General features: G+C 43.9%; 1 protein-coding gene across 1 annotated transcript; it reads left to right on the forward strand.

The window, feature by feature from the left end:
• The first annotated feature begins 52 nt into the window (after positions 1-52).
• Positions 53-22624, forward strand: LOC115588143 (uncharacterized). Its single transcript, XM_030428528.1, has 5 exons — positions 53-641; positions 833-4974; positions 17910-17996; positions 21765-21892; positions 22261-22624. The coding sequence occupies exons 1-5, from the start codon at positions 53-55 to the stop codon at positions 22622-22624; spliced, it is 5310 nt and encodes a 1769-aa protein (XP_030284388.1).
• The last annotated feature ends 2394 nt before the right edge of the window (positions 22625-25018 follow it).

The following is a 25018-nucleotide window of genomic DNA, read 5'->3' on the forward strand; positions in this document are numbered from 1 at the left end:
GATTTTTGTGCCCCGAGACCGAAAATGTCCCACATTTAGGGGAAAGTTAGGGATGGGGTTAACGGAGTGGTTGGAGGAGGTTCAAGCTTGTATGAGAGCACGTCACTTGTCTACATCCGATCAGGCATTCTTCTTATTTGACCACTTGGAAGGTGAGGCACGTGAGGAGATTAAGTACCGTTCCAGTGGAGAGCGTTCCGATCCAGATAAAATCATAGAGGTGCTACAGGAGCTATATGGGTGCGTAGAGTCCTATGTAGCTTTACAAGAAGCCTTTTTTTCTCGACGGCAGCAAGAAAGCGAGACCCTGTTAGAGTTTTCACTTGTGTTGATGAGTCTCATGACAACTGTGAAGCAGCGTGCACCCAGTGGCATACCCAATGCAGAGGTTTTGTTACGTGACCAATTTGTGGAGCATGTGCTGGATGGGGCCCTTCGTCGTGAGCTGAAACAGTTTGTGCGCCGGCAGCCTACCGCTACCTTACTTGAGGTTAGGAGTGAGGCCATCAGGTGGGAACGCGAGGGCTTACCCGGGGGTGTTAGGGGTCGGAGTCAATCTGTCCCTTCTATCTTCGGTGCTCAGTGTGTGGTTCAGGGTAGTAGCCAGAGAGGTGTTGGTTCCCCACCAATACCCGAGCTGCGTGAGTTGCGTGAAATGCTAAAGTTACAGCAGGAGCAGTTGAATCAACTGACTCAGAGCATTTCCCATTTGCAGGGCCCTCGGCAGCATAGCCGAGTAGCTTCTCATGGTCCCATAATCTGTCGGCGATGCCAGCAACCAGGTCACATTGCTAGGGAGTGTGATGCGGCCCGTGTCCCTTTCCGTGTTCAGCATCCTTTGCCAGCCTCCCAGTCAAACAGGCCATTCCACCCTGCCCAGGTGCCGGAAAACTAGTGCCCGCCGAGCTGCAGAGCCACAGTTTGGGCGGGGCAGTTACGGGCTCCAGGGGTGTAGGTGACGTGGAAGTGTCCAAGCTCATGTCGTCTTGTCCCCATTTAGATGTGAGCATGGGCGGCATTGCCGTTTCTTGTCTGATAGATACAGGGTCTATGGTGTCAACCATTACAGAGTCTCTTTTTCAACAGCACTTTGAGCCATGGGGCCAAGAACGCCTGAAATCGTGTCAGCTTAGAGCAGCCAATGGCCTGGCTATCCCCTACGTTGGTTACCTTGAGCTAGACGTGGAGCTTTGTGGTAAGAGGTTGCCAGGTTGTGGGATTTTGGTGGTCAAGGATCCTCCTGGCTGTATGTCTTCCCAGGTTCCAGGTGTTCTAGGGATGAATGTTATACGTAAGTGCTACAGGGAGTTGTTTGGGCATCATGGCCTGGCGTTGTTCGACCTGCCGGTGGTGTCTGAGGTCCCCAAGCGTGTCATGCAGGCTCTGCAAAAGTGTCATCAAGCCAATGTTGAGATTGATCAGAGCGCAGGGAAGGTAAAGGTTCGTGGCAAAAGGGCTTGTCGTATCCCAGGTGGGGTGCTGAAGATTGTTGCGGCCACCTGCTCGCAGCAGTACTCTGGCAGCACTGTGTTGTTTGAACCATTAGACTCTGGCCTGCCAGCCGGACTGCTGGCTTCTCCTGCCCTTGTGCCGGTGGTACGGGGCACAGCCTACATTCCCATTGTGAATGTCGGCGCTTCCGATGTGTTGCTCTATCCTCATGCAGTTGTTGGCACCTTAGACGAGGTGCGTGTTGTCAGCTTGCCTGCTGGTGTTACTGAGGTGCCAACTTTGGTGGCTACAGTGGCTTCTCAGTCGGTCTCCCCACCAGTGCAGGATTCGATAGCAGCCATTGATTTGGGTCATTTGCCTGCTGAAGTACAGGATAAGGTGAGGGCTCTTCTTGGTCAGTACAGTTCCATCTTTTCGGCCCATGACGGGGACCTTGGTTGTACTGACCTGATTTCCCATGAGATCCCCCTCTTGGATGATGTCCCAGTGAAGCAACGCTACCGCCGCATCCCTCCATCTGAGTATGAGGTTGTTAAAGACCATATTAACCAACTGCTAAGTGCTCAGGTCATTAGGGAGAGCAGCAGCCCCTATGCCTCTCCAATTGTTTTGGTCAAGAAGAAGGATGGCACTGTTCGTATGTGTGTTGATTACAGGCTCCTTAATGGGAAAACCAGGAAGGATGCTTTTCCGTTGCCCCGTATAGACAAGTCTTTAGATGCCTTGACTGGGGCCCGTTGGTTTTCGACCATGGACCTGGCCAGCGGATATAATCAGGTCCCTGTGGTAGAGTCTGATCGTTCCAAAACTGCCTTTTGTACTCCCTTTGGCCTCTTTGAGTGGAACCGTATGCCCTTTGGGCTTTGCAACGCTCCCAGCACCTTCCAGAGGTTGATGCAGCGGATTTTTGGTGACCAGCAGTGCCAGTCTCTGCTGCTCTATCTGGATGACATTGTGGTCTTCTCCTCTACCATCGAGCAACATCTGGAGAGGTTGAGTGTGGTGCTGGGGCGTCTGCAGCGGGAAGGGCTAAAGGTGAAGCTCAGTAAGTGTGCCTTCTTTCAACAGGAAGTCAGTTACTTGGGCCATGTCATTTCTGACAAAGGTGTTTCAACTGATCCTAGTAAGATCGAGGCCGTTTCCAGCTGGCCACCCCCTGCCACTCCATCTGAGCTGCGCTCGTTCCTTGGCTTTGCCAGTTATTACCGCCGCTTCGTAGATGGTTTTGCAAGGCTGGCTGCACCTCTGCATAAGCTGGTGGCAGAACTGGCAGGCCCAAAGTCCAAGCGGGCTGATCAGACACTTTCTGGTCGCTGGACAGAGGAGTGCCACAGTAGCTTCGAGGCACTCAAAGCCAGGCTCACATCGGCACCTGTTCTGGCTTATGCAGACTTCACGCTCCCATTTATTTTGGAAGTGGATGCCAGCTATGGAGGTCTTGGGGCTGTGTTATCACAAGAGCAGGGCGGTAAGGTGAGGCCTATAGCCTATGCAAGCCGTGGTTTGAGGCCCACTGAGCGCAACATGCAAAACTACAGCTCCATGAAGTTGGAGTTTTTGGCGCTCAAGTGGGCGATGACCGAAAAGTTTCGGGAGTATCTGTTGGGCCACAAATGTGTTGTCTACACCGACAACAACCCCTTAAGCCACCTGTCATCCGCTAAGCTGGGGGCCACTGAGCAACGCTGGGCAGCCCAACTGGCATCCTTTGATTTTGAACTTAAATATCGCTCTGGCCGAAGCAATAAGAACGCGGATGCTCTCTCCCGCCAGCATCCCCCTGAGCCACAGGACATGCAAACGATGGTCCGTGGCACACTGCTCCCTAAGCCGTTGCAACAGGCCTTGCAGGTGCAAAAGGTGGGTGCAACACAAGCTGCCGTTGCAGCCTTGCCCCATCATCCCCCCTCTGACATTGTCACCCTCCAGTATAACGACCCCGTCATCAAAGAAGTTCTGGTTTTCTGGAGGCGTAAACAACATCCAAATAAAGAGGAGCGCAAGAATGCGTCTCACTTAGCCTTGGTGTTGCTTAGGCAGTGGGATCGGTTGGTGGAGGAGAATGGTGTGTTGTATCGCCAGGTTTTCCGGCCGGACGGGGCAGAAGCCGTGTTTCAGTTGTTGTTACCTGCTGCTTTAAAAGCAGACGTGCTGAATGAGGTTCACCAGGGGCATGGTCATCAGGGGGTCGAGAGAACCTTAGAGCTCCTGCGGCAGCGGTGTTACTGGCCAGGCATGTCGGCTGAGGTGGCACAGTGGTGCCAGGCATGCGAGAGATGCCAGGTTGCCAAGGAGAGTCAACCGACTGCCCGTACCTTCATGGGGCACTTGCTGGCATCTCGGCCTAACGAGATCCTCGCCATTGATTTTACTGTTCTGGAGCCCAGCCGGAACGGCATGGAAGACGTCCTTGTAATGACTGACGTTTTCAGTAAGTACACGTTGGCTGTTCCGACCCGGGATCAACGAGCCACCACTGTAGCTCGAGTGTTAGTAGTTGAATGGTTCTCAAAATTTGGTGTCCCGGCCCGAATACATTCGGACCAGGGGCGAAATTTTGAGAGTTCCCTCATTCAGCAGCTTTGTGCTTTGTATGGCATAGAGAAGTCTCGCACTACGCCATACCATCCGTCGGGGAATGGGCAATGTGAGCGTTTTAATCGCACGCTTCACAACTTGTTGCGTACGCTACCAGTGTCACGTAAGCATGACTGGAGTTCCTGTCTGCCCCAAGTTTTGTATGCCTACAACACCACCCCGCATCAAGCCACCGGTGAGTCTCCTTTCCTCTTGATGTTTGGCCAAGAGCCTAGACTCCCAGTTGATTTTCTGTTAGGCCGTGTTCAAGATCCTGTTGGTGGCAGTGTTCACGAGTGGCTCCAGGAGCACCAAACACGCTTGCAGATGGCTTTCGAGGGAGCTCGGGACAGGTTGAAGGCTGCGGCAGAACGTCGGAAGAGGAATCATGACCAATCTGTCCGTGACATTCCCCTAAAGGAGGGCCAGTTGGTGTGGTTGCAAGATCTTACTGTTCAGGGACGCCATAAGATCCAGGATCAGTGGGCCTCGGTTGTGTATCGTGTTTTGAGGGCACCGAAGGAAGGGGGGCCAGTTTACACCATAGCCCCAAGGGATGATCCAACCAGAGCCAGGCAGGTCCATCGTACTCTGCTGAAGGCTGTGGTTGGGGTCGACCCTCCAGGTAGTACCGCTGTCTCTCTTCCGTCTGCTGAGCAGCCTCAGTCAGAGGATGAGCTGTCATGTGATGGCGATTTGTTGTTCCTGAGGTCAGAGCATTCTCTGACCACTTCCCACCAAGCCGCAGCTGTGACTCAAATCACCCCCCAGTTATTGCTTCCACAGTCTGACCACGCTCCTTCTGTGCCACTCTTAGCAGTGGATCCTGCTTCTGAGATGGGTCCTTCCCTCCTTGTTGAAGAAGTGGCTGCACGGCGGACCACTAGATCTACTGCAGGTCAACATTCCAATGCCCATCATCTCCCACGGTCCGCAGGTGGGATGGTACAAAGAGGTGTAAACCTTCCTGGCCCAGTGTCTAACGCAGTTGCCGCTTTATTTCGACCGTGGCGGTAATTGTTCTTGGCTCATTGCTGGCTAGTTCATCGTCGGGACGACGATTCAATTGATGGGGGTAGATTGTAGCAGTATGAAGGAGCGTTTGATGGGTTTCAGCTGTGTGGCTCTTTCCAGCCAATCACTGTGAGGGAGCACCTTATAAAGGCAGGCATAGGGCACCTGGTTGTCCTCTTGCCTGACAGAGCCTGGGTCACGTGACTTCCTGGCGCCCTTCACTTCCGCCTTCACTTGGTTGCAGCAGGCTCGCTTGGGTGTTGCTGCTGGCCGCACGTTGCTCGCTGCTGGTTGTGTGCTGCTTAATGTCCGCTGCTGGTTGCTGTGTAGCGGATCGTGTTGCTCCACACCGTGCCGACCGTGATTGCCTGACTGGCTAAAGACACCTGTGTAGCGGCATAGCAACCGCTAACCTGCAAGAAATCGCTGCTGCTTTGCTTTGCCTTGCTTCACTTCGCTGCTTTGCTTTGCCTTGCTTCACTTCGCTGCTTTGCTTTGCCTTGCTTCACTTCGCTGCTTTGCTTTGCTTGGCTTCACTTCGCTGCTTTGCTTCGCTGCTTTGCCTCACCGCTAGCTGCCGTGCTGCTAACAGCTGCATTGCTTTACGTAGCTATTGCTTTGACTCATTGCTTGGCCTCACACTGCGCTGACACAGACTTTTATTTGCATCCGAGGTTGCGGGGCTTCAACGCTGTCTGTCTGGCTCCTGGCTGCTCACTACAGCTGGCTAAAAGTGTTAGCCTTCGTCCAGGCTTTCTTTAAGCGTTGCCGTGGCCTAATCGTTGCTCGGCAATCCCATACTGAACCGTGTACTGTCAACCCTGTCACTTGTTTTGTGTGTGTGCGTGTGTTTGAGAGAGTACAGTGGGAGAATTTATTCCATTCTTTGTGATTAGTAGTTTATGATCTTTTCTTTATTTTCTTTTGTAATAATTGGTCTCACTGCAACCTGTAATTCTGATTTGTTAGATTTATGGTTATTTTGGTCTTTGCAGGTTGCAGGTGAATTTCATTTGATGTAAATCTTAATTCTATTTTAGTTGTGTCAAATCTTAGATGTAAGATTAAGTCTTGGATTTCTTGTTTGATTCATTGTATTTAATGTTAGTGTTCTCACCTGCTGTCCTCTGATTTCCCCCATTCAGGTGCTGAGCCTATGGTGGTGGATTGGTGTCCTGGTGGCGGTGTCCCTCTTGTGTTTTGCACTTTTTAGGTTGATTTTGCTTCACTGTTATTTACTTCACGTGTGGTGTTCCTGGGATCCCCTTTGTTTTGGACCCATCTCCCCCCACTAAGTCTCAACCCTGATTGGTCCCCATTTTTGCCCCAGTGAGTGACTTCTTAATACATTTTTAAGACTATTTGAACTAAAATAAATAAATGTTTTGTACCCAGTTATGTGGTCTCTGCCTCATTGTGAAACGGACCTGAGTGCCTTATTTTCATTACAAGTTGTCCTTTAAAAGGTAAAAAGGTCCCTGGGTGAAACCCCCAGGGTGGCGTTGTTTGGCGTGAAATGCCGTAATAACTGAGTGCCGTCCAGAGCACGCACCTCGTGCCGCCACATGTGCAAAGGACATCGTGTCTGATTTTCCTGTAGTGTGGGGTGTGTTAAGAGTGATTTTGTCCGGTCAGATCCGCTCGGAAGGCGTCGGAAGGAAAGATCGTAAATAATGAACATGTTTAATATTTTCGACTAGAAATCCTGTAGTGTGTGGGGTGTTCCAAGAGCGGAGCCGAGCACGCACAGCGTGTGATGTCACGTGTACCGGACCAAGAGCCAATCAAGACGCAAGCTGAGTCAGCTGTGTTTCTCCATCAGCCTTGTATTTACCATCAGTACCGGGGGCCAGAGCGCACCGCACTGCTCTCGAAGCTATCTGTAATACTCTATAAGATCAGCGGAGACAGATCTTGTGCGATCTGTCTTTTGTTATCATCAAGTGTGTGGTCTCCTAATCGGTGAAGGTTTGAAAAATCCTGTAGTGTGTACCCGCCTTAAGACGTGAGACTAAATAGTGTAGAAGCTGACATTGCTGCTTGAAAATATGTTAACCTCTTGAGCATTAGAGAACTTTTTTATCATTATTTTCTTGGATTCTTAATGGAAACAGAATCTGTTTGAGAAGTCAGTGGGCCACATGACTTGGAAGCTATTGAGAAAAAAATCATAATTTCTGCATATTAATATTCATATAAAATACAGGAAGCACTAAAGTACAATAAAAAGAGCTGTCTCATTTCTCCAGTTTACTAATAGAATCTGCCGCTGGTTTGGAGTCACTGGGTTACATGACATGGAAGATATTGAAAAAAATGTAATTATTTTGTATTAATATATTTCTGCTAAGTAATTTAATGACGGTCCCTAAACCAGTTGTCAGTGATTCAGCGCGGCATTGGGAGTTGAGTTGATTGTCCTCCTGCTGCTAACATTGGGCGAACCTCAGTAAAGTCACGGCTGGACCCGAGTGAATATCCGCCAAATATCCAACCTAAAACTAACTTCATCCCGGTTCCATGAGTCGCCTGTTGCAGCCTTTGAATGGGATGACGGGTGGGTTTCCGACATCGCCGCAGACCCCTGGCGCACATTTACGTGACTTGACGCTGTTGGGGCGCACTGAGGACAGTCCGCCCCGGTTGACGGTCGCGCTGGGAGCGAGGGGACCCGTTCTTCCCCCGCGAGGGAGAGAGAGGGCGCAGCGAGCACCACTGCCCCGGGAAGCGGCGAGGTCCGGGCGGGGGGTCGTTGTCACTCATCTTAAACGGTGACTTGTAGACATTGTACAAATAGCAGTAATGACAATAATAATCCATTTTAAAATAACATAGGGTTTAGTTCTTTCACTGTGTGCATCTTAATTTCGCCATTCGCTCGCCGTGATATTAAACCGACAAAAATCATGTCTTTTTTTTTGCACGTGGGCCCCTGGGCCTGTGCCCATAAAACCCATTGGGCAATCCGGCCTTGGCATTAACTTTATATATATATATATATATATATATATATATATATATATATATATATATATATATGAGAGAGAGAGGAAGGTCTCATTTTTCATGTCACAATTGGCCGCTAAAAAAGTGATTAATCTATTATAAATAGTAATACATTTTGATATAAAGCCCCTTTATTTTTGCACTCAAGTACCAGAGAAACTGAGTCTGTTTTTTTCAAATGAAGCTTTTAAAGGAGTGTTGAATATAACCGAACTTGTGACACTCCGGCTAAGCTGTCAACGCTTTACTGAAAATGTGACCTATCGGGGTGTTTTGAAACTGCTGTGCCTTTGGATTTTATCAGTGAGTGTCAGTATATGTCAGTATGGTCAGAAAAGGATTGGGTTATGCGTTTTTGTTCAATTACATCTCTAAAGATCTGCCTGCCCAAATATATTGTATATGCTAAAGATTCTGCTGAACGTTATCCCAAATATCTGAATTTGTCAAGATCAACGCCTCCAGACTGATGATGGCAGATAGAAGCCTGATTAAGAGAATAGCACCATCTGGCAGTTATAGTAGGTATTGTGATATTATGATTATACTGATATCACTTAACACATAAATTGAACAAAGGTAAAGTTAATTTCTGCCTTACTTTACAGTCATTGGAGCTCGATCGATCCATGCCCAGCTCCCCTCCTTCACTCTGTCAGTCATACCAATCCAAGCCATAGTTTCTTCCGTGGTAAAGTCAGAGAGGAATGTCTGTTCAATAAAGACATAGTCAAATTGGTTATATTTCAATTTCTAATGATATTATTTGTAACTTTATTGTATCAACATGTTAAACGTAAACAGTGAGAATTGACTTTTACTGATTATTAATCATATTATTAAAATACAATGATGTGTTGCGTAAGACCTGCTGGTTATCTGTGTATGGTTTGTGTTTCCTTGTGAGGTGAAATGTAAAAATGTTGTCAGTCAGTCAATTTATCACTCTGATCCAGACTGAAATATCTAAAAAAAAAAAAACTATTGAATGGATCTCTATGGAATTTTGTACAGACATCCAAGGATGAATCCCACTGACTTTGTAATTTTTTATTTGTCTGGAATGAGTGGAATATCATGAATCTAAGGCCAGTGTTTACACTGTGATATATCTCAGTTTACTTGAAAGATTGGTACAATGTATGGTTAGGACATTTATAATAGCAAGTTTACGTAACCTGCTGATTATATAACATCCCATATTGGCCCTTCCACTGCATTCATATCCACAACACTGCTGTTGTTTGAATCATCTGTTCCCTTGTGTGGTTGCCAGGTTGTGCACTAGCTTACGATGCTATGGCTAGCTATCTTACATTAATATTAGGGCCATAATGCATGCTTGATGCATACTGTATAACTTTTTACATTTTTGCAGAGCTTCTTTTTTTTTTAAAAATCACGAACTGGCAACTACCAAGACTGCTAATGCTGATGAAACACAGATACCATGTGAAAACGTTATCAATATGACCTTTAAGTGATCCTTTGGCCTGTCCTGTAGTTGCAAGGATGACATTTGAACTAATTCTTTGTTGAAATATCTCAGCATATAGATAGTGGATTCATTTAATAACTTTGATGTCTTGGCTTTTTATCGAGGGCCATCATCAGATCAAAATGACATCTTATCCAGTATTTTGGGTTTTTAACAAAAACCTTAAAAACTACTCACATTCTCATCAGCCTCAGTTTTCCTATGTGTTTAGTGCTAATTGGAAAATGGTAGTATGCTAACATGCTAAGCCAACATAGTGAACATGGTAAAAATGATAGATGCTAAACACCAACTTGCTAACATCATCACTAAAGGCATGTTAGCATGCTGGTGCTAGCATTTAATTAGCATGACTAAAGACTGTCAGGTGAAAAATGTGACAACATTTAACATTTATGAAGCTCTCTTACACTTACTTGAATATGACATGAACACACATGCACCGTACCTGTATGTCAGCACTGTCTATCACCACCAGATCTGCTCCTCTGTCTATGCAGTCCTCTCTGCCTTTGTCCCAGTTGCCAGACTCAACAGAGAGGAAAAAACAGGTACAATTGAACATCCTCCATCCTTCAGGACAGGAACATTCTGTGACAGAAAACAATGAAACTTTAAACATTAGATAAGCTTGATCAGATAAGTGCAGTTACAAACATGCTTATTTGGTATAAAGCATGTCAAAAACCTGTCAATTTTGCGCTAGCTAGCTACACGCTAGCTTGAGGAGCAGAGCAGCTTGATAAAAACTGCCAGGTCTACACAGATTATGACGTTGTCATGCCAAACTTGCAGCTGAACCTGAGAATCCGACAATTATGGCAGTTTACCTGTTGTATGGTTTAGGACAAATGTTTTTTTATTTTTCTATTTTTTTTTAAATCCTTTTTTTGGGCATTTTTTTTCTTATCTTCCCTCCAATTTTCTGAGGCCCCCTAGCGCCCCCTGGCGGCCCCCACTTTGAAAACCACTGACTTACACCATCCCAAATGATTTCAACAATGTTCAGAACCAGAGAGACACACAATTTTATTCAAGGTAACTGTGTGTTTAAGACATGTGAGAAAAAACAATTTTTACAGAACTGAAAGTCAAGACGCAGTAGGACCATTGTGCTTATTCACACCTTTATTTTTCCTGCTTGAGTCAAAATGTCTGCAGTAAACCGGAAAGGCAAGTTGATTTTAGATTAATTTTGCAGAACTGAGAATGGCCCCTTCACAACAACACAACCGACCTCAGTGCTACTTTGCACTTCATGTTAATATTATCTATCTATAATAATTAGTTTATTCAGTCTTTTTTATTCTATCTGACTTGGTTTGGGTCTGTGTAACTAGCATGCTGACTTGTGTACCTAACTCGCTGACTTGTTTTGTGTTTGTGTACAACTATTCCACATGCATTTAATTGCCCTCCCGGTAACAAATAAAGTCTTTTGAATTGAACTGAACTGAATAGATGACAATGATTGCACAATGCCAAGACATACTCAGCCATACTCACTTGGCTCTTCGGTCGTTTCTGTGATTTTGGCTTTGAGCAGGTCTCTATTTTCAGTCGGGCATGGAACTGTTGTATTGCTGGCTTGGAGACACTCAGTCAGGTTGTCCATGATAGTGATTAGATCTGCAGCCGAACACTGTTCGGAGACATAGTCTAAAATAAACAGAGGCACCAGCAGTGTTACGTTTATATCAGCATCTCAGTATCAGATACCAAATAATGACAAACAGTATGATATGTGTGTGTTAGATTAAAGATGGTTTAGACTACTGTGAATCTCCTACTGTATTTGTGATTTTTGATTTATTAACACTGATAACGTTTTTTACGTCCTCATTATATAGTACATGGAAAACACCTTGTCTGTCAAGTAATGCAACTCTTTTGACACAGAGTAAGATAGTGTACATGTACAGTAGATGATACAATTTATTCTTGTTTCATTAAGACTCAACAAAAACTTAAATACAGGAAGAGACTTGTTTCCTGAGCACAAAATACTTGTTGTATCCACGTGATACGTGTAAACAGTTACCTGTAATACCACAAGTCAAAATGTTTCTGAAATCTTCCTGATGAACAGCGATCAGAAATCCAGTTAAATTACACAAAACCAGGTTATACAGAGCGGGCCCTCAGCATAGGCTGTATATACAAATGCTAAGAGCTAACGGGGGTGCCACAAACGGGGGAGAAAAACCCCCAAAAAGAAGATATATATATACAATTTTTTACCAGTGCTATTACTACTATTATTTTGAAATATAATATAATCCCACAGCAACATAACTTTATATCAAAGCCTATCAAAAAATGGAGAGGCCTTTTTTCTGGGTTACTAGCTCATTGCACTGTACCTGCCTTCTGTGGGAGGCAGGTATAGTATGTTTTTTATTTATCACTTGTTTCTTTTTTCAGCAAAACACAAACTTAAAAAAACAGACATAGACATCTAAGTGAAGCAGAAGCAAAATTATGCTCCTGAGTTTCAGATTTATGAATGTGGTTTAGACTCACAGGTGACGCCGAGGCTGATGAGTCCAGCCAGAAGGACAACACAGAGCAGCCCCAGAGAGAGAACAACAGCTCCATGAAACCTCCTCTCTGACCTCCCGGGACCTGAACACAGAGAAGACAAGTGGATTCATAAATCAAACAACTGTAATCAGATGATTGTCACACAATAGACGATAATATACATCAGTAATATACATCAGAGATCAACCACTCAGTCTGAATGAACATTCTTACCTCTCTGATTTGTTAAAGGTTGTGGTTCGAAAGACTTGATATAATCAGTATTAACATAAATCTCTTCCATCACTCATAAGGTTCCCAACTCTTTCCTAAAGGTTCAGCTCTGCAACACAGACTACAGCACATATAACTGACGAAAGTCCTGTTGGTTTCAATTTCACTGTTTTTTAATTATTGAGGAAGTAACAGGTTTCAGAGCTGTTGAAAGTGCTTTGTCTGAAAATCATCTGACTCTTTGATTCAAGTTTATCATCAGACCAGTCACCTCCTGTGGCATGCAGATTAGGACAACAGTGTGAGAAAACTGGATGAAAACTAGGGGTGGGCGATACTGCATGTAGCCTAAATAAGAATACTAATGTTCTTGCAACAGATATACAAAAGGGTTATTATATTCTGCCATATTCATCCTTCAGGTTTGAGGTAGGCTATATATCTTAATATAAGTGTATACTTTTTAGTTCCAGTAAAACAATTAAGATTTATTTCAAGTGTCTGAATATATGATAACAGTTTAATCACTCTGCTAAAATCCCATCTCTGACCACCAATTACACTTTGAAAAACAACATTACTTAATGCTGGAAATAACTTTCACTCCTAGAAATTGCTTCCTGGATATTGTTGAGGTTTTTGTTCAAAGGTCTCTGTCAGTGACGTCTGTCTCTGTGTGCTGCTTTTAAATGCTTATAGAAGTCATTGGTGCGACCACAGAAATGTATTGCTTTCCTGCATACGTCACAGGCAGCAGTTTCTCTGTCTGAGTCTGTGTGCAGGTGCTACAGAACACTGTACGTCAAAAAAACAAGAAACAAGAACAGTTACTTCCCCCAGGCCATCACACTGATGAACACTTGATCAGACACCTAGTGTCAGTAACCCCCTGACTCCAAAATTATCCACTTACAGACTTTACATTTACAGACTAAATTGCACTTCATATGTCTTATAATGTCTTATCATGTTCAGTGAACCTGAGTGAAAGGAGTGAGAGAGGTAGAGAGGAGTGCTGCGCATGAGGACTGAAGAGATGCTGCGCTCACACAAAGTAAAGAAATACGAGTGATTTGCTGAACTTATTGAAGAGAAACTACAACAAAAATATAGATCTCATCATGAGCGGTGTGCCTGAGCTTTATACTTCTCTCATTGTCTATGCCTATATTGCCGCCTGCTGTCCAAGTGTTGTAATGTGTGACCTTTTTTTAAAGAAAATAACCAAAAGCAATACTCACCTTGGTGGGTCAATATTTGGATTGATATGCCCACCCCTAATGGAAACCCTGTGAATACTGAATGGCACAGCGACCCTGATAATGACACCGCACTCTCATCATTGTTTGTTTCAGATGTATAATGTTAGCCGTCTACAGAGATTGCTAATATGTATCTGAATGAATGAGCGAGTCAAAAGGCAATAAGATGGCAAAATTATAGGTGATGAAGGATGTTTCTTATGTGCCAGTATGATCCTCTTTAAACAATGTCTATGTGCAATTTTAGATTAGGTAAAGACAGTTTGGGGCAAAATAATGCTTATTGTAACAGATGCAAGCTCAACATCAGATACTTTTGTTGACAACCAGCATCAACACGTGTTTCTTTTAAGCATGAGCACAACCTTTCCTTTAACAATACCTTAACCAAGAAGTTTTCATTATCTAATGTTACAAGAACGGCAGTCTCTTCTGTCAAAGTTGGATTCTTTCTATCAACACCTGCCTCACTTTAGTCTGGATTTTCCTCAAAAACTTAATCTAATAGGAAATGCTGTGAGTCTGTTCCTGCTGATTGTTGTCACACACCTCACATACACACACACTCCTCACGTACACAAAAAGTAGTTGAAATACTTGACGCAGCAAAATATATGAATGTAGTTTAACTACCAGCAAGTTACAGCAAATTAAATTTAAGCTATGTAGTTAAACTACATATAGTTTAAGTCTCCCCAACACTGCACGTCACATTAACACATGTCACATTCACACAACTCACATAGACACACCTCATATACACATGTCACATTCACACAACTCACATAGACACACCTCATATACACATGTCACATTCACACAACTCACATACACACACCTCATATACACACATTACATGCACACATGTCACATTCACACAACTCACATACACACACCTCATATACACACATTACATGCACACACTATGGCGTTAAAAACATTTCAAAAAGCGTGCTCACCTATCAACTTAACGTGTCACTCGCGCCTGCTTTGACGCCTGTGCAGCAAGCTGCGCCTGAGGTGTAATGTAGTTTTCTCATTGACTTATAATGGCCCCCCGTTCACGCGCACGTTCACGCGTGATGACTGATGCACGCCGGTAATCACACGACGCGTAGTGATTATGCGTAACATTCATGCGTCTTTTTGCGAACGCACGTCTTAACGCTCGCATGAAGATGATTGAACATTTTTGTCACGCGCTTACGTGTACACAGAAATGACGCGTGCAAACTCTGTCACACGTAACAAGAAGCTGCGTACGTATGAAGCAGCGTGTGCACGTCTGTCTGTCACTGTTTGACAAATGTTGTTAGGCGTTCACACACACGTGCAGTCGCAGATTCTGATGCTTCGCAGCCGGAAGTTGATCTGCACCCTGTGCACCAGTCCACGTACATGAACGTGTCGCGTAGTTGTTCTGTGTTCCATTTTCATCCAGTAGATGGTGCAATCGATCCAATGTGAGATATAGACATATAGGCTTTTGCATGACATGATTCATTTTAACCCCAGAGTGAGGGGCCAGCCTTCCATTCCAACACACCCTTCCATTGCGAAACAGCCCCACTCCAAAAAATCGCTGTTCCGACGCTCCCCTCAAAACACCACATTTCCGAAATTGATTTTCAAGTTTACATTACTTCCTACATCAAACACTGCCGTCCGCTCACCGGCCGCACCCACACAACTCATTGTTTTTTTTTTATTGCCAATAGGCCTATGTCACTATCTTCATTTATTGTGTATATTTTCGCTTGCAGCAAACACATTTAAACGTTTGTCAAATCTTTTTACACTCACTATCCGTGGTGCTGGAATCCCCACTTCCAGCCGCACTCGCACAACTCTGAAATAAACTGTGGCCCATGGGTGCGATCTGCCGGGGAATGACCCCTCTGCTCGTTCGTTTTAACATAACTTGTCTTTGTGGAAGGTTAACAAGGTATGAGTGGATTGAGCAGTGCTGCTCAGTTTTTTTTTGTTGTTTTTTTTTTTTTTTAAAGCAGAGGAGAAGACGACATGCTGACCCACAACCCAGTCGCCCTGCAGCCTTTTTGGTTATTTTTTTACAGTGGGACTATTTTATTAGATAATAGGCTACCTATGTATTTTTGATTCAATAAAAACTACATGAAATTGAATGTGTATCCATCTCTTATAGCCATAGAGGGGATTATCATGACCACGGGCCCCTGCCTACACACGCACACTGTGCGCACGCAAAGGCTGTTACATTATTACATTGAATGTAATAATGTCCGCAAATGTAATAAACCTCAAACACCTACTAATACTGACCATGCGTGCAAAATCCAGCTGCTGACCCTCCGCTCCACTGTCACACAATGGATCCCTCTCTATTGTAATTGTTTGCCCGAAAAATAATTTCCATGGAGAAAACATCGCCTGATATTTAAATTTAAATTCCCATTGACAATACAAATCTCAGGAAATCTGGATGTATTGCTCATTTGTACACACAACACTTATCAGTCTACAGGCAAGAATCAAGAATCTAAAGGTTTATTAATTCAATAAATTTCAAATTCGCTTTATTGCCATGAATGCCACAACAATATTGCTAAAGCAATAAAGAACTAATGAAAAGAATGCCTAGCACAGTACCGTTATACTTACTGTGTGTGTTTATGTGAAATAATAATAATAATAGTAATAATAACTTTGAACATTATCACAATTAAGTTATCAATCTGTGATGTAAATAACAAAATGCAAACATTACAGACTTATAACCACCAAGTGTCTGTATTTTAATTGAGAATATTTTTTATATAAATTACAGAAAAGGAAAAGAAAATGTGATTTATTTTACCTATTTCGGCCATAAGCGGTCATATTGACCGCACATAATTTCGCGGGATTTCATTCATTGTCTCTCTTGTCTCTGACTTTGTTAGCGTCTCCAGCTGTGCTTCTTTGTGAATTTACTTGCGAGCTAATTATTATAGTTGCGGTTGGCACCATGGGCAAACACAAAAGGGAGTTTCCCGTTCCGTGAAACAGCGAGCGTAGCAGTAACCTTAAATAAAAAAGTGAGTTTGAGCTTTGTGTTTTTGTACTTTTTTATTGCATGGGGACTAGTACTTTTACTTGAGTAGATTTTATTCGTACTCTCTCCACCCCTGCAAATGATGCCCTTTGCAAGGACTTTGCAGACCACTTCAGAAGTAAAATCAAGACCGATCAAGTCTTTTACCTCAACAGATTTTAAATGTCGACACACCTGGATCATTGATTTTACCTGAGGAAAGTTTGAAAGAGTTTTGCCCTGGTTGATGCGAGGACACTTGGTCGAGTCTTCTCCAAGTAAAGCCCACAACCTGCCTATTAGACCCAATTCCCACACCGTTTTTTAAAACATTTTGTGGATTCTTTGAGGATCAGCTGTTGTACATGGTGAATTGCTCTCCTTTAAAGCGGCGGTGGTGAAGCCCCTTCTGAAGAAGAGCAATCTAGATCCCAACATTTTTAATAATTATCGGCCTGTATGGACACATGTTCCTCAGGAACCCACAAGGTAAAGTGTGGGGTTCTCCAAGGGTCAATTTTAGGTCCATCTCTTTTTAATCTTTACATGCTTCCCCTTGGGGACGTCATCAGGAGGCACGGCATCAGCTTTCATGGTTACGTCCACCTGCTACATGGAGAAGCTGGTCTTGAAGGCATAATGCAATGTATGTAGCCCGCAGCTTCCCACAGATACTTGATGAGGCCCCCTATAGTGTTCAGCATGATCCAGCTGAAGAAGTTCAAATAACCTATGATTCACATTTGGCCCATCCATGGAGATGGACAAGAGCTTGTTGATGTCAAGCTGGTCCACACGCTCATTGGGGAGAAAAAAAAAGAATGAATGAATAAATAAATAAATAAATAAACACACACAAACATTCAGTACTCAGTATTTGAGTCATGATTAAGTACAAGTGCAGTTGATACGTAATTAATTCAAACAACAAATATAAAGTATTTTCTCAAAACAGTAAAGCTAGAGTGGTGCTGAGTAGACACCATAACATATCACTTTTACTGTTTGCCTCGTCTACAGAGTAGTAAATAAACTGTCTATCCCGTACTAGCCTATGCATCACACACATATAGGTTAACACAGTCATAGCTTCGCCAATTACAAACAAATGCAGCATTATGTTGTATCATCATGCTTGCTAATTGAATTTAATTACTTTCACTTGTTGCAATAAATCCTGTGCTGTGGCGTGCCCCATGAACGGGGATCCCAGGTACCTGGAGTGTACCTGCTCCCCATCCCAGAAATGAATGTGCAGATCCAGTTGCTTCCTTTCGTTTGTTTTTTTCAGGCTTTCGTCAAACATAAGCACGAAGAGCCCAGTTACTTTGGAGAGGAGCTCTCGCTTGATGAATGCGGCAGGACCAAATTGCGTGATGTAGGTAGTCTTGTCTTTTCAACAGCTGAATGTTTTGACTATGTTTGGGTCCGTGAACATACTTGGAAAAATTTGCCGATGTCATTGTTGCTTTGGTAGGATTGATGTTTGGCAACGGTGTTTAAAATTCAAAGTACCTCGGCTTTCAGCATTGGAGCAGAGACAAAGATGGTTTGAATGTCTCCTGACCCTGAGATGGCAGAAGCAGTGCAGAGTTCAGGTCAAGAAGAACCGGATAAACTCAGACCTGAATCTGGTGACAAAGGTGTACTAAAGTATGAGATCACGTGACTTCGCTGAAGACTTTTCAATGCTAACTTGTGTTTTTCCGATTTTTTGTGTGGCACCAGCGCTTTCACACCAAGTGTGCCCAATTTGAGGGTCCTCTTACAAGAGTGTACACTGTGCTTCAAATTCATCATCATGTACGGCTTTCAGCCACCTGAATTCCGGTTGCTCAAGCCAACACTAACTAAATTTACATTGGTTACATGGTTGTAGCATATTCCAAAGTCAAAGTCTTTCCGGAACTGGCAAAGTGTGCAGCTATAAATTCCGGCCAGGCAGTTGGCAAAATGCCACTTACGTTCCTGGATACTACAGAAAGAAGTACACACGGAGCTAACTGTGAATCTCACCAACACAAGTGCCCAGTACCAGTATATATGTATGTACATGGCTTCCCATGTACAAGACAGTAAAGACCCTACCAAACCTCAATCGTTGTCACAGAAAGATTGAGTGCTCATGCAATAAAGGACGATAAATTTTTCAGTCTTCTGTTTATTTACTATGCAACATAAATACTGACCATGCATGGGCTATGAAATCCGTAGCAGCATCATTGCTTCCGATGCATTAAAAAAAAGTTATCATCATGATATTAAGGACACTCAAAAATACAGTATCCATGTTGTTTGATCCTACCTCGTCGAATGCAGGTTTTAATAAAGGTTTTCACAAACAAAGGCTTTCTTATGAACCTATAGCCTACTGACTGACAGAACAAGTAGTAAGCGTCAGTGCACTGTGAAGTCACCAACAGTGTAAGCTAAGGGGTGCTGGTGTTTATGAAGTGCTGTCTTAGATCTCAACATGATTTTTTTTCTCATAATAAGCAGTAAGAGCAGATACAATACTTACATGCCCAGTGTTATTGTATTGTCATGTATGAGACAAATAATTAAAAACAAAATCACAAATCTTCCACTGATATTTGTGCAGCCAAGGCATAACCTAGTGTCAACCTCAATCAGAATTTTTCTGACCATACTGAAGGACCTCTCTGAGCTAGCATTACTGTGAGGGATGCAAAGCATAGCCTTTATTAGAGATGCCAGACCTGTGAACCTCTCATCTTTTCCTAACAGTTTCAGGGCGTTCCTGTAACCATGGTAACTCACGGTGCCAGAGGGGAGGGAGAGATGCTGAATGAAGCTGTTTACACAGATACACTGCAGACAAAGTCCAGACTATAGTTGTCCATGAGCATCTCAAGTCAAGGTAAAAACGTTTTTCCTTTGCCTTATTTAAAAAAAAAAACACTTTCTGAAACGTACATTTAAAAGGAATAGCTAATCATGTTTCTTACCTTTTATAATCTGTGTTGTTTTTGTTTTCCCAGAGGAGTACTTCCTCTGAATCAGGAAACATCCCAGCAACACTTTTGCTGAACTCATCGCTGAATGCCCTTGGCAAGTTGATTTTTGCAATCAGCATAGAATCAGTGGTGTAGTGGGGATTATTAAACATCTATTATTAAAAATATCTAAAAGTATCAATAATTTTGGCACGGCACCACAAGTTGCTTGTGTCGCTGCGTGGGGTTACATGTGAGTTGTCCTCATGCTGAAAACGTGACTTCTCGCGCACGTGACGTCACTCCTCGAGACGCAAGAAGAAAGCAAAATATATATTTTTACTAAGGAAAATGACAAAAATAATAGTAACGCACAGTGACTTGAATAAGTAACTTTAATCTGATTACTGGTTTGGAAATATTACCGTGTTAGATGACTCATTACTGAAAAAAGTGGTCGCATTACCGGCGTCACTGATTGTGTAGTTTAAGTGCAACATGGCGCTTGAGAACGTCAGTTATAACAGCCCACGTATTAAAAAAATGTTGGGTTTAAATAGGGCTTGGGCTCATAATTAGAGTGAATGTGTCGGGCTGGGCCGGGCCGGGCCGGGCTCGGACACAACGTGCACGGGCTCGTGTCGGGTCGGGCTTGATATTTTGGGCCCGATCTAAGCTCTACTGTGCGTGCACACGGCAGGATGTATTCCACCAGCACGTTATTCCCATATTTGGCTCCAATGTCGAGCAGCTCCTGTGCAACGTTGATGAAGCCTTTCCCCTCTACTACAGCAAAGGGTCGTTGTTTACTGTTTATAGCACACTGTGCACTGTATATATACACTATGTATATATTGGATTCTATTTATGTATGAAATGTTTTATTTGCGGACCCACTACTGCTGTAACAAAATAATTTCCCAGTCTGGGATCATTAAAGTAATTCTATCTATCTATCTAAAATCTTGGCTAGACATGCGAGCAAATGTGTTGCTCAGACGAGACTTGACATCCAATGGTAATTTCCGTTTGACAAATGAAGAGATGCTATGCTGATTCTTTCCGGAATTTGCCTTGCAAGTGTGCCTCTTCAGACCACTCGTTCCTGACTCACTGGTGAACTTGATTAAAACTAAGCGAGTTTTACAAGCGGCAAACACCATCTTCGCACCGTCACACTCGACTCTCATAAAGTTCTGTAATATTTGCAACCTCCCTGCCAGTTCTGTGAGCTTAATTGAAAGGTCGTTTCTTCTAACTTTGCGTTGCAAATAATTTTTTACCCCATCGGTTTCTCTGCTGGTGTTCGCTCCCTCCATCGCTGTTCTTTTCTTGAATTCCGGCGGCAAGCAGAGACTGTAAGCACTGTTGGATTCTGGGCCGTGTAGTTCTTCTGACTTGCGTCACAGTGTAGGCTTATGGAAAGAAAACTACAAAGTGGTGGCGCGCCTGTTCTATGTTGTCGCTGGTTGGTTACTGCTCCTGTCTGCTCCCGTTAGCTTTTTATCCTGTACCATACCGTAAGAGCGGGGTGTAAATGTAAATGTTTCTTCACTCACTCTCACACAAAAATAAATAACTGCATTTGACTCACATAGCTCCATTCACTCTAGTCTAGTCTCTGGCCAAGTTCGCTTGTGCCAGCTCTCACTAGTCTATCTGTTATCAATCTCGATATCGATTTACTTAGGCCTATACTTCAAAACCCAAACAGTCTTTTCAAAGATTATCCCCATCCCAGCCCTAGCCAGTAATTTTTTTAACTGCTAGCTAGGCAGTGCACTTAGCAAACTACCCCTCTGCCTTTTTCACCGCATTGCAACACCCACGCGACTCACTGTGCGTTCAGACCAAAAGCGATAAAATCGGCTGTGGTCGCTCTGGTCGCTCACATCGCGTCGCTGCAGTCGCCTGTTGTGTGGCAGCGACTGCAGCGACTGAAGGGGCGGGTCTTTCAAGCAGCAGGCATAGGCCTATATAATAATCCATCTATTACATCAGTTCCCTCTTTCACCATGGATCGCACTTTGAGCAGCCTTCTTTGTGTTGCATCGGCATATTTGCGATGGACACGCAGGGCCCGTTGCCGTCGGTCCATCTGGGTCCATAAAGTACTGAGAACCCGGCATCTCCACGGAGAATTTCACAGGCTGATTCAGGAGCTCCGCTTTGATGATGCTTGGTTCCAGCATTATTTCCGGCTGGATAAAAGCCAGTTCGATGATCTCCTCACCAAGGTTGGTCCACGGATCAACAAGATAGACACGAACTATCGCCAAGCTATTGGTATCAGTGAGCGCCTGGCTATCTGTCTGCGGTGAGAAACCACACACACTCAGAGAGAGAGAGAGAGAGGACTGCCTGACTATACAAATTATTCCTGAGAGTGGTTTTATTGACTTTATTCCCTAAATTTGTCTGAACAATGATAAATGGCATGTAAATTGTAGTAATAAATTAAGCTAAATTTTAGAAAAATAAATTAGCTTATGTTCCTCTGTTTCTTTTTAGTTTTAGGTTAATGAAGTTTAACCTAAATATCTGTTCACCTTTACCTTCTTAGTGTGTGGACGAATGTGTTGTTTCTGTACACAATATATGATTATGTGTGTATGTGAATGTGTGTGTGAATTTTATATAGCCTAATCATTTGTCTTTAACATCTTAATCTCTCTCATTTAACAGACACCTTGCAACTGGGAATTCTTTTCGCACCATAGCGTACAGCTATCGTGTGGGGCATTCCACAGTGTGCAGCATTGAGGCAGAAGTGGCCAGGGCAATATGGGATTGCCTGGTGGAGGAATACATGTCTATCCCAACAACCGAAGATTGGAGAGCCATTTCTGCCGACTTCTACCGGCGCTGGAACTTTCCAAACTGTTTGGGATCCACAGATGGAAAGCATGTAGTCATCCAGGCTCCAAACAACTCCGGCTCACTGTTCCACAACTACAAGGGGACATTCTCTGTTGTCCTCTTGGCAGTTGTGGATGCAAAATGCTGCTTCCGTGTGGTAGATGTGGGTAGTTATTGGGAGGACCAGTGATGGAGGGACCCTGGCAAACTCCACCTTTGGTCAGGCACTCGTGGATCACACTCTCCAGCTCCCTGAAGAAGCCCTGCTTCCAGGAGTGGAGCATCTGGGACCACAGCCCCACGTTTGTGGCAGGTGAAGCCTTCCCCCTCCGCCGGGACCTCATGAGGCCTTCTCCAGGAGCCAACCTCCATCCAAGGAACAGGGTCTTCAACTACAGGCTGTCCAGAGCGAGGACGATCGTTAAAAAAACCTTCGGTATCCTGTCCAGTCAGTGGCGCATGTACCGTTGGGTCATTGGTGTGAGCCCTGAAAATGTGGATGCGTGTGTGAAGGCGACCTGTATCCTGCACAACTATATCAGGGAGAACACCAGGACCAGGAAGGAATCTTCTCTGCTTCAGGTAGTATGAGTACAACATTATTACCACACTTGGGTGCATATGAATGTATGAAATTGTCTAATTCAATCATTCACTCTCTTCCACTACTTGGGTACTGTAGTGACTGAAGTCTTTACAGAAAAAAACAAAAAAAACAAAAACGTTTTCTGAAGAGGAAGTATTTATTAAACATTCTTATAGTAGAAAAAGGGTTTTGGGGGGGGGGGAGGTTATGTAAAACATTGAAAAACAACTTGGAACAAGAATCTTAACATTATGATTGTTCTTGTTCTTTTTCAGCAAATTCCTGGCAGGTGGCATCAAAAATTATTTTGTAGATTTTAAATTTAACATCAGCCGTCCTTCTGGCTGACAGGGCTTTCAGGTCAGGGAGAAGGCCTTCAAAAAACTGCCTGTCTGGGTCAGGGGGTGCTGTCTGGGTCACAGCCTTCTCCACAGCACCCATAAGCTGCCTCTCAAAGGGAGAGAGGGACTCCTCATGTGGCCTCTTCTGTCCCCCAGGCCTAGACCTCTCCCTGGAGGTAGATGGTGACAGTGTGGGTGTGGGTGTGGACGTGAATGTGGATGTGAGTATGGATGTGGACGGGGCTGTGAATGTTTGTGATGGGGCTTCAGACTCTTGGGGCATGGGCTCCAAGAAGAGAGTAAAGATATCCTCTCCCTCTACCTCACTGCTGGCCTGGCTGGTGGTGGCGGCATCCTACCCTGTATCGCCTGCATCTCCCTGCCGCTGACTTGCCGGGAAGTTACTGGTGGTGGCCCTGTCCTCCATGAGCGGATTTAAAAATGCCATAATCTGGCTGTAGCGCCACGGTCGACTTGTGGATGCCTCGGCCCCGCTCCTGCACCTCTCCTTCTCTTTCTTTCTCTCACTTCTGTGTCCCTCACATTTTTCCACCTCTTCCTACAATCATCCACTGTAAACATACACAACATCACTATCTCTCACTCTGCATATAGGGTGACCAGATCCCAACAAACCAAATGTGGGACAAAGAGTATGTTTGTGTGGGACAATGTGGGACACATTACCAATGCTGAGAGGTAGTCTAACATTTTGATATAATGTATATCTAATTTAAAAAATTAACATTTCTATTACATCCCTTAGCTCGTAGTACAGCCAAAAAAGAAAGGTACAGTACATTTAGTTCAAGGAACTTTAATGGAGCATTTAAAGTGTTCATATACACTTTGTCCATCCATAAACAGTTTTCACTCAGTGTTTTTTCTGCTCTTACACTTAACCCTTAAACAGGCAGGAGTGGAAAATAAGTTGCAAAAAATCATTTAATGTTATCACTCATCTCTTTAGGCCCTAAGAAAAATATTTCCACATTCAAAATATATATATATTCAATATTATGGATTTTATGAGTTGTATCTCCAAGTATACGTTGCCCTATTAAGGTCTAAATAGAGCCCAAATGATAAACATATTAATGTTCAGTTTGATGAAGATTAATTATACATTGTTGCATTCCTTGGTCATTTACATTTCACATAGCCCTTTTAAAGTTGATTTTATTCATTTTTACCAATCCAGTTTAGTAATCTCATAACAAAGCAATCTCAGAAAAAAGTGACACAAAAACGGAACATTTCAGGGTGAACATATTGAACATTTTGTGCACTGAAGATTACATAAAAACAAAACACGATGCACAGACGAACACCACATTTTGTGCAGTAGATTGTTGTCTGTCCTTCTGGGCAAAGCCAGTACCTTCCCTTGTCTGCGAAAGCTGGGAAGCAATCCACTTGATCATAGCGGATATCAACCATGGGTCTTGGGGTTTTTGGCCTTTGTATGCATCTGGTGGGGCTGTGCACATTCTCCTCCCCTCCTTTGGAAGGCCTTCCCTTCTTCTTTCTACTGTGGATAAGGGCATCTGCAACCTCCAGCCTGAATGCCTTGAGTTTTTTGTGCTTTTGCACGCCAATGCTTTTGGCATCTCGGCGATACAGCAGCCATCCATTGATGATGGCTATATCAGCCATT

Source organism: Sparus aurata, chromosome 9 (assembly GCF_900880675.1).
Source record: "Sparus aurata chromosome 9, fSpaAur1.1, whole genome shotgun sequence".
Classification (NCBI taxonomy): domain Eukaryota; kingdom Metazoa; phylum Chordata; class Actinopteri; order Spariformes; family Sparidae; genus Sparus; species Sparus aurata.